This window comes from Egretta garzetta, unplaced genomic scaffold, assembly GCF_000687185.1.
Source record: "Egretta garzetta isolate BGI_Z169 unplaced genomic scaffold, ASM68718v1 scaffold101, whole genome shotgun sequence".
NCBI lineage: Eukaryota > Metazoa > Chordata > Aves > Pelecaniformes > Ardeidae > Egretta > Egretta garzetta.
The window spans coordinates 1,586,554-1,597,081 of record NW_009258666.1 but is presented as its reverse complement, the minus strand read 5'-3'; the positions used below and the strand labels follow the sequence as shown (position 1 = coordinate 1,597,081).

General features: G+C 53.4%; 1 protein-coding gene across 1 annotated transcript in view; it reads right to left on the bottom strand.

Annotated features, from left to right (window-relative positions):
- Positions 1-5,735: 5,735 nt before the first annotated feature.
- HEYL (hes related family bHLH transcription factor with YRPW motif like) overlaps positions 5,736-10,528 on the bottom strand; it is a 19,523-nt gene continuing 14,730 nt past the window's right edge. The window contains exons 3-6 of the mRNA XM_009648580.1: positions 8,954-9,020; positions 8,426-8,509; positions 7,872-7,953; positions 5,736-6,403 (exon numbers count right to left, since the gene is read on the bottom strand). Of these exons, the coding sequence (XP_009646875.1) occupies positions 5,736-6,403; positions 7,872-7,953; positions 8,426-8,509; positions 8,954-9,020 (901 nt within the window). The remainder of the gene's footprint in view (positions 6,404-7,871; positions 7,954-8,425; positions 8,510-8,953; positions 9,021-10,528) is intronic.

Sequence of the window (10,528 nt, the reverse complement as noted above, 5' to 3'; positions counted from 1 at the left end):
ACCGCTCCCAAATCCCTCGGGGTGGTTCTGGCCCCTCATGATGAGCGTGCGCCAGGAGGGACTGGTGCTGCGCCACCAGCCGCTCCCCTTCAGACCCCTCACCGCTCCTCAGTGAGACCCGGTTTTCCTCGAGCTGCCCGACAACATCCACCCCTCACCTCTCAGGGATGTCCGCCTCCCCCAAGCCAGCAACATACCCAGTAAATAAGCACAACATCTTCCTAATCTTTCAAATCTAGGTGGCTGCCATGAAGAACAGTGCCCCGGGGGGCATTTGGAGGACAGCTGTGCAGGCTCGCAGCCCCCTCCACATACTGATCCCATGGCGGCTCAAGCGACACCGAAGCCTTGTCCCTGCACGGGGACAGCGGGCCAGACTGAGGGTGAAACAATCCTCTGCGAGCAGCTGGCAGGGACACACACCCACCGCAAACCCCCCCAGAAGGGTGTTTTGGGGGTTGTGCTCCATCCCATCCCTATCCTCTGCATGCCAATGTCTCCCGGGGCAGCTCAGTCCCGCCATGAAACATGAGGGGCCCGGGGGAGCCTCCTGGGGAGAGTGGGACCATGGGACTGGCACCAGGGCAAGGAGCAGGATGAGTAGAGGAATGGACCAGGAGAGCAAATAATTCCTCCGGGATAATTTTTCTTGCTGCTCCAAGCTATGGTTTTGGAGGTGTCGCTGGCAGTGAGATGAGGAGTGGCCGTAGCTGGAACCATTCCCACAGCCTCCTTCTCTTTCAGAGCATCATTTTTTCCTCAAAGAAGTGCGAGTTCCTGCAGCAGCCCTGGTGCTGCGCCAGCTCACATCATGGGCTGCCCTGGAGCGCGACCAAGGGTCCCCAATGTCTCCCCATGGAAGCGAGCTGTCAGTCCCTCTTCCCAGGGTAAGGGTTGAACAACTCCGAATGCAGAAGAAAGCTACTGGAACAAGAGAAGGATTCACCCCCTTCCGCCATCCCACAGCTTCATGCTCACGAGATTCAGCCCCGGGGAGACCCGTAATTATCTATTTCTAGAGCTTTCAGCAGAGCGTGAGGATGCAGCAGCGCGGGATTCAGTGATTCACCAGTGACCTTCAGGCACCGTGGATGTCCTGTTAAGGGGGACTAAGATAGTCTATGGAGGCTGGTAGCTGGTTTGCTGTGACTTTTTGATTCTACGTTACATTGCCTTTAATTTGTTTTAAAAGTGAGAGATGATGTTACAGAAATGGGGTAGATACCTATCCCTTCATTACAGTGGAGTAATTGAGGGTAGCAGAATAAAAGGTAAAAATAGCAAAGCAAATTGCAACATTTTGCAATATTTTGCAAAAAAAAAAAAATGTCCAGGTTATTTTCTAAAGACACAAATCATCCTCCCCCTCAGCTCATCATCTTCCTCCCAACAGCTGGCAGCGCTGGGAGGCAGCGCTGGTGGGATTGTGCCTGGCGCCTGCCGCTGTTTCACAGCTCAGTCCTCCACAGCCCAGCGTCTCCTCAGCTGGGAAACCACAGGCTGAGACAAGCGTCTTGCTGTGGAAGGAGTTCAGAGTGGCTCCCACTCTGACAGCTAAAGTCAAAACACAGCAGAGCTCGAAGAACGTGTTTCCACATAATGCCCTTTGGCTGCAAGCAGCCGCTGTGGCTGCATGGAGAATGGCTTTTATTTAAAACGTATTTATTGACATTTGCGTCCCCTCCCAGGGGACATCACGCAGACAGCTACAGTCCTGTGTCCTTGTCAGTCCTTCTCACTCCCACCATGAGCAGATGGGCTGGGGGTACCCTCTGCCCAAGAGGGCCAAAAACTGACCCAGGGACCCCACTGCTCTTGGGGGTGCTCAACACATGAGTGAATGATAGAATCACAGAATTGTTTGGGTTGGAAAAGACCTTTAAGATCATCAAGCCCAACTGTTAACCTAACCCTGCCATCCCACCACTAAACCCTGTCTGCCTGGCTTTTGAATACCTCCAGGGATGGGGACTCGACCACTTCCCTGAAGTGCAGCTGCTCCTGCTGACCAGCAATGCCCGAGATCCTCCCAGTTCACCCTCTCAAGACCTTCAGCAGTGCCTGGAACAAAGGTTACATCTTTTAATGTCTTCATCTCACCAGTCCATCCCCATCGACGAGGCTGGTGTGTGACCCACCACCTGGAGGCCTCCCAAAGCTGTCGTGTGGCTGAGCGGTGCCTCAGCTGCTGATGGCCATCATAAGAGGTCATCCATTTTTCAACACGGATGGCATGTTTTCAACCAAATGCTGACCCTGGCTTAGGATTTCTCCTCTCTTAGTTTTGGGATTTTACCAGCAGAGGGCAGGCCGGGATTGCACTGCAAGCAGAAAAATGCAGAAGTGCAAGAGGGAGAGCATTTCACCCAGGGCAAGCAACAGCAGAACTGAGATAAGCAACGTTTTTCATGCAAGAGGAATTTGGGAGAGCAGGACTCGCTCGCCACTAGAGCACCTGCTGCACAGCAAAGCTCCCGCAGCCTGGAAGTGGCCTCGTCCCCTCTGAGTAGCAGGCGAAAGCTCGTTCATCAGGACCCTGTTTTGTTCCAGCCTGGCTGCTGTCAAAGCTGGAAGGGTGTTTAATGCCACTGTGTGCCACCGAGCAACCCCAGCCGGACTGTGCTGAACGCAGCCCACGCGTTCCCATAGGCATCTTCAATTATGTTTTTTTGCCTGAAGAACGAGGATGAAGAGAGTGTGCAGAGAGTTCGGGGATTTCCCCTACAGGGTAGATCAAAAGTTGCCAGGATGCGTTAGAGGAGACATTTAGGCTAAGGAAAACCCTGGGAATAAAAATGAAGCTCCAGTCCCGGGCTACTGCTCTAATCACCACGTTGCTGTGGGGAGAAAACCCCACAGGCCTGAACCGATGCCCTCCCACCCGCTCCGGCTCCCGTTTGATCAGCAGAGATCAGGAAGTGGCTTTTTTTTTTTTTTCACTGTCTCTGTTTTGTTTTACCACTGTAGCCCACGGGGCTGGTTTGTATGCCTGCCTCCCACGGAGGGTAATTTGGTTCCTCTCTCTGGCTGAGGCCACACCAGAGCTCTGAGCTCCCACCGCTGCCGCCAGCCGGGTCGGGGCAGCCCAGGCACCAGTGGGACAACCCGTCATCAATAGCCCTATTATTGCTCTTGAAGTTTCTCTCCGCTTCCAGACGGATGCTGCGTTACTCCATCACAGCTGCAGTTGCTCCCTTCCAGCAATTCCCAACACAGCACTTAAGGCAGGGATTTATGGGCGGTTTTGAAAGGCATTTTGGAGCGAGAAGGAGTTACGAGAAAGGAAGTCAAATTCCCACCATTCCCCAGAAAATTCTCCCAGCATCTTTCACGAGAAGGATCATTTACTGGTCCTTTCCTCAGAACAGAGACAAGCTCTCAGCTGTGGTTCTTTGTTTAGTCCAAAGCATTTCCCGACAGCAAGAAGCAGCAGGGGTTATTCTGGTCCTGCTTGCAAAGGGTCAGGAGACCGAGCCGAGGCCTCGGTGTCTGGCTGCAAGGCTCTGCTGGACCCAGTTTGTTCCCTGACATTTTTGTAGACGCTGGTAGCTAAATGAAGTGATTTGTTCTCAAGCCACGGACTATTGCCAATCTCAGGGCAAGCGTTGCTACTATCCCGCTGATTTTGACTCGCGTAGTGGTTCGCAAAGTAAAAAGTCCTGGGACCAGAGTTACCAAGAGCAGCAGCGACAAAACAACCAGCAGGGATGTTACCTTACAAGCTACATCGTACCTTTTTTTGAAGCTTTTCAGGAAGAAAAGCTCACCTGCCGCAAGACTAGCAGTCATCCCAGCAGGCTGGATTAGCATAACAGATTCACATCAACACTACATTTTACAACCAGGACAGGGGTTTGAAAGACTTTATTTGACACCTTTGCTGGATGTCACAGCTCGTGAATCTAACAGCTCCGCACAGTGTAAAGTGAGGCCGGGCTACTTGCTGTGAGCTCTAGCGTGCCGACCAGCCGCAGGCACAACTGGGGTCCGCTGGGACCTCCTCCAACTTTATTAAAAGGGAAAATGTTGTTCCTGGCGGATTCTGGCACTTCAGGACAAGGGTGAGGAGAAGTAGCAGAGGCATTTCTCTGTGTTAAGTGCGATGACTTTCATCGAAACGACTGGGAGGGACTCACTTTCAAAACAATAGCAGGTACATACATTGACATGCACATGGCAGATAGAATCTGCAGGAAGGCAAACACCAGCTCATCCACACAGTCTAACCGGCTGCGCGTTTGACCTGAGGCATGGGGAGAGCCTCTCCCATTCAAGAGAGGCCTTCTCCTTCTTTTTTACCTTTCTTTGCACTGACCTTTCCACACTTTTCTCTCTTTTCACGTCACAGTGCTGTAGAGGTGGGCGAGACTCCTTGGGGCGGCCATGCAACTGGGTCCAGGCTATTCTGCACGGGTATCCCAGCAAGTCAAGGCACAGATGCAGGGAGCGGGGTCTGTTTGGACAAAGGGGAGCACTGGGAGACCCTACCCTGGCCACCATGGGAGTTCGGGACGTGGCATGGGAGCACGGTGGCTCAAGAGCTTCAAGTTTCTGTTCCTTTCTGCCCAAAGAAGAGAGGTGGGGAGGACAGCTGGTTGAGCAGAGGTATATCTGCTGCATCAGTCATCCAGGGGCACGCAGCCCAAGGCAGAAAAAGCTCTCAGGAATCAGGACAAGTGCAGACCCAGAGCGTGCCGAGGTCTGCGGTGAAACCTCAGTGGGTTTCCACCCTGGCCCAGGGAGAGGGATGAGCAATGTGAGACCAAAACATGGTGCTGAAGAAAGAAAACAGAGACATAGCGGGAGGCAGAGGGCAAGAGATGCAGGGCTAAGAGAGAACGAGGGAGGCACTTCAAATGCAAGCTGCTCCGACCCATTCCCCTGCCTTTGCAGTCACGGCTGTTCGCCAGGGGACAGAGGAGAGCCGGCTCCACTGGGGAGACTGGCAGAGGGAAAGGCCTTTTCTTCTCACTTTGGCCATCAGAGCCTTCCCCTCCATGACAGACGTCCCTTTGAAATCCTCTGTCTCGCCTCATCTCACCTCTTCACACGTCGGTGCGCAGTAAGGGCTGCGGAAGCCTCCCTCTGCCCAGGCAACCTGGCCGGCTGCTCCTGCACGGTTCGTGCGGGGACCCGGCGGCATTTCAGCTCGGCTGTGGGAAACGAGCTCTGTTAAGCTGTTGCCTCACTCCACCTTAAGGGCACATAAGTGGGAAAAGCTTGTAATGCAGCGAGGAAAGCATGGGGATTAGCATGCTGCTTCCATCCCACCACACCAAAATTAGGTGCTGCAGCTAGAGGGACATGTTGCAGGGAATCAGCATGAGCAAGTCTCTGTCTGGCAGCTCTGAGTCCCCAAGGAAACAAGACAGTATTTCAAGGCTGTTTTTCCAAAGAGCAACGCTGGGCTCCGCAGAGGGGTTTGCTGGAGGAGGGACAGGCTTGGGATCTGCGTGTGCTCCCTCCCTTGTAGCCGGAAGGGTCTGGAGTACAGCCGCGTGCAGACAAGTGCATCGAATTGGATGTGATTTACATTTGCAGGCATCACGAGGGAGAGGACGTGTGATGGTGAGGCAAGGAAGGCAGTGCGAGGAGGGAGGGAAGAGTAAAGAGAATTTTCTTTATGGATCCTTGGCTTCTGCAAAGCAGGAAAGATGCCTTTTCAGCTGAGTTTGTTCTTAAGCCTGTGGGCAATGAATGCTGAAGAATTCCTGTCTCCGAAGGGGTGGGGAGGGTCAGAAAGCCCCGATTTCAGTTGCCCAGGAGCGGCAGATCCTGGATGTCCCAACCCTGATCCCGGGTCCCTGCGCAGCAGTGCCCAAGGCAGGAGGCACCGTGTAAGCCGGTGGAACAGGGACACCAGCAGAAGCTGGTGAGAAGAGGAACGTCGCGATTTGGCTGCTCTTGGACGAACCCTCTCTCAACACGCCCGCTGGCGACGGCATCCTGGGCACGGCTGCTACGGCTGCAGACGAGCTGGTGCCTCGGGCTCTCCGGCTGGAAGAGGCCATCCTGCTGGCCAGGAAGCTTCGGCGGGATGGCAGCATGTCGGTGGGGACACGGCGAAGCGGGGCTGGCCTCACAGCGGGGCTTGGGTAAGCCAGGGAAGATGCAGTCAAAACAACCGGAGTGGGAGCAGCCTCCCTCCTGGGGATTTGCATGGGGCCAGCAGCGCTGTGGAGGAAGGACCATGGCCACGTCTGGATGGGCAGGAGGGAAGTGGCCACAGGCGAAGGCTCCATTTCTGCCACGTAATTATTCAGGTGGGAGAGGAGTCGCAGCCGGATGGGGTCGGCGGCATTTTGGCCCTCAAGGATGCCCAGGTACCTGACAACTTCAGTGAGACATTCACGGAAGCCGATACTCCTGTAATCCACAGCCAGAGCTCGAGCATCTAAGAAGCCTGTAGGGAGAGGACATGGGTGACAGTAAGTCCGTGCAGAGCTTCGGAATGTGCTTTGATTTCACTACCCTCTCTAATGCACTGTGTATTTCACTTGAGGCACTTTGCTGCCGTGTGATATTACTGAAGCAGATAGCCAAGTGGGTGTCCGAAAGGACTGGACATTTGCGTGCATGAGAATAGCATCTGCGGTTATCTCATGAGGATAAAACTGCCAGGGTCATGAAGCCTCTTACTTCAGCATGTGAGACAAGTAAGAGGTTTCATTAACCGTGCTCAGGAGGGAAGAATTTTTTCCTATTGGACTCTATCAGTTATCACTGCTGGAGTCATGTCTGTGGGCCGGATGGGCACAGGGTCCCTCTTTGCAAATGGACCATCCCCGCTCTTGCAGAACAGGGGGACGCTGTGTCTCCTCGATGCACAGCTTAGCACCGTTTTCCTCTGTCTGGGTCCCAATCTATACACTTCACATAAACAGACGTCCGGCTGACGGACACAGGAGAGTGGCAGAACCAAGACCGCTGGGCCGAGGAAGCTCAAAGCCACAAAAATCAACAAGATAAAACGCAACCAACGGCTGATTTGTAGGCTTCTGCTCCCTACTTGCAGCTTCATGAGACGATAAGCAATAAAGCAGAGAATGTCACAGCACAGTGAAGTGCTGGACCACTTTGCTTGACGGGGTCTCTCGTGACAATGCAGCCCTTTGTTGCAGTGCAGTCAAACTGAATATCTAAACAAATGTTCCAGACCAAGTTACAGCTCTGAACCAAAGCCTGGATGCCAGCAATGTCCCCAGCAAGCCAAAAATGGGTGGTAAGCAAGCCAGAGGCTTCTTTACTGGAGCTGTGATCTCCATCCTGTTAACTGGAACAGGACAGAGGGTCTGTACTGAGGTCTTGGTACAAATAAGACCTTTGTTGAATTTTGCACAGGGCTCCCTCTCTCTTCTTATAACAACCAAGAAACAAACAAACAAAAAAAAAAAGAACAGAAAGGGAAAAGCCTTGTTTATTTGCAGAGTCCCCATGCAGAATTCAGGCTCTGCAGGAAATGTCTCCCAGGGAGGAGGTAAAGAGTTTAATATCATTTTCTGGAAGCAGGCTCCATTTCTGAGCGGGACTAAGCGCATTTCTGGCTGGGCAGCTTTCAGCAGGGTGCGTGACAAGAGCAGTGGTGCTGTCCACGTGGGTCTTTGGGACTTGCTATCCCACATACCCCAGTCTTCCAAATGTATGCATGGGATGCTGACCCATATGTTAGACATAAGAAAAACAACAGGGCAGGAAACGTCCATCTGCTCTCCCTCGAAAAATATTTCCCTCGGGAAGCAGGCAGGGGCAGCGTTCGTTTTGGTGCTGGCTCACCAGCACCAAGGTATTGCCTGCTGCGGAGGCTGCTGAGAATTTTTCCTCCCAGGTTTTCACCTTCACCTCACCCGTGTGCCTGTCAGAGCAGTTCTTACCTGTTCCTCCAGTGGCGTGAAGCATTTTTAAGTGATCTACTGTCATTTGTAGAATTTCTGCCTTCTCCAGCTTGGAAGACCCCTGTGTGTTGGGAGCAGGAAAGAGCAATTCATCATTTTATGGTCTAGGGTTTTGTGCCTCTCAGGAGCTGGGTGTTTCCCCATGACCTCCTCCACAAAACCTTTCTGAAGCCCAGGAGCGCTCAGATTGGAGCAGGGCATCCATCCAGGGCATTGGCTCTGGTTTTTACATCAAACACGTAGAAAATTGAGCTCCTTCTCAAGATCCCCTGCTGCAGATTGAAAATCCCCATTTCTGTGCATCTTCCTATCTGCAAAACGCTTTCCAGACTGAATTTATCCCCCTTAGGGCTCCTGAATCTTTGTTAATATTGTTTTGCCACACAGTTTCACCACCTACTTATTCCCCGAAGTGACGATGATAAGAAAGACACAGCATTGCTCCAGACTTTCGCATTCTGAGGGCTCTACCCTTAACACTGCTGAAACACAGCCCACACAGGAGGATGCGTGGAAATCGGGGACACACACACCTGCTTCTCGAAGGCGGTGGGCACCAGGCGCCGCAGTTCGGAGAGGCTGCTGTTGATACGGTCACGGCGCCGCTTCTCAATGATCTGTGGGATGTTTCCAAGTGGAGAGAAGAAACCACGGTCATTTACGGCCACAGCTCACGGGACTAAAGCCCTCATTAACAGCTACGTCAGGTGGAGAGAGGTGCTTTGAACGGGGCCATATAGGTAAATGTTTTGGGTGCCAAAGCTGAGCAGAGAAACATTAACTGACTGGTGTGATAACCCCAGGTGAAATTGCTCTCTTCCACTCCTATCCCCCACCCCGTTCTGCCACATTTCAAGTATCTCCAATTGGCTGTGGGGAAGAGTTCCGCAGGAGATGGAGCAGGGAATGGCGTACAGTCAATTTTGCACTGTGTCCCACAGGAAGGACGTGCCAACAGCACCCCAGTGCTCCCAGGGGATGTCACAGGGAGCCCCGGCACACAGCAGGGACCAGCCTGACCCCACAACCCAACCACCCTGGTCAATGCGAATGAGACTCACCCCTCTCCGCTTCTTCCTGGCTTGTATCTGAGATGTCGTAGTGGGAGACACAGACCTGGAAACATGGCTGGCAAGGAAAGAAGAGGGAATCGTTTCTTGCGCTAGCTGGAGAGAAACCTCTGTTGCACATATGCTTTACACACGTTTGCCAGCTGCAGTTCCCCCCTCCTGCCCCAAATAATGTCTTCTGTGGTTCCCATCTCATTTTTACCCACAACACAGAGCTCAGGAATTGGGGACGGGGAACCAAGCAGAGACTCAAATCCCACTCTCTCCCCTCCGAGAGTCTCCCACCAGCCTGGGACAGATTTCTGCACCAAACTGCCCATCCACACATCTCCTTCAATCTCAGCCCATGCTGGCATCTCCACAGGGCTGGAAAAGCAGCAATCCGAGCTCCAGAGTCATGGCCTTTATTTTCCTCCATCTGCAAACCTCCTGGCTCTCATGTCTGAGCCTGCCCTGTCTGCAGAGCTTTGCATCTCGGAGCTGTGATAGCACGAGCGCGTATCTGAGCTCCCACCCAGGGCGGCTGCAAAGGGCTGGTCGATCCTCGGGGTGAGGCTAACGGCAAGCGTTGATGTGGTTTCTGAGGGCTTCCTGGAGAATCGCTTCACAAACCACAATTTTTGGGGTGGGCTGTGATATTCTGAATGCACGGACGCCCCTGAACCAGACAGAGAGGGGCCAGGACCCCAAGCCAGGCAGGAGGTGACAGAGCAGGGACCCTGCTTGCTGGCCGGCAGCCCCAGGGACCAGCTCTGGCGCAAGGGACACAGAGGGGGGCAGGGGGACAGGCTAAAGAGAAGGGTCCCATGAACCAGCCTGTGCCTGGTGGGCACTGGTGAGGCTCAAGACACCAAAGGTCAGCACTGGACACGCACAGGGAGGCAAAGTTCAATCCTTAGGTCCCCACGCAGGTGAAGTGTCCGTAAGGATGGATAACCGGACATGGGAAACTCCTTGAAGCAAACCCCCTCTGCTCGGGGCAGGGGGGGGACGACACCAGCCAGGCCACCCCAAGCGGGGTTTCTCCCTCTGGAGAGCGGGACTGGCTCAGGGCTCTTTCGGTGCCTTACGAAACTCGGCACAGGGATGTTAACAGGCAGGCGAGACAGCAGTCTGCAACGCCGGCCAGCACAGCGCTCCGGAGGGACTCGGAGACCACGTAAGACATACAAATCTGGAAAGGGGCATTTGGGTTCACCCCGTCAAATCAAAATATTTTTCAGTTTGACAAAGCATTTTAATAGCAGTCTATTAAAGATGTTTCTGCAGAGACAGTGCTGTCTGCACAGCAAGCCAAGAACTAGACCAAACTCAGCCCATTAAAAATACATTTTGTTAGGGCCCAAACGAGGCGCTTTCAGAAGTGGTTTTACACCGTCAGACGAAATAACACGTTCTTCTGCTGGCTGCTCTGCTCATCTCCATACCGGTGCCCTATTTGAATGTCTGCTGGGTGGGCTTTCTCTGGGCATAGGTGCTGGCTGGCTTCGCAAGTATGAACATGCGATGCCAGTATCCGTAAAGGCACGTACGGTGAGCACGTATGATGCAAAAACAGGCTCCCTG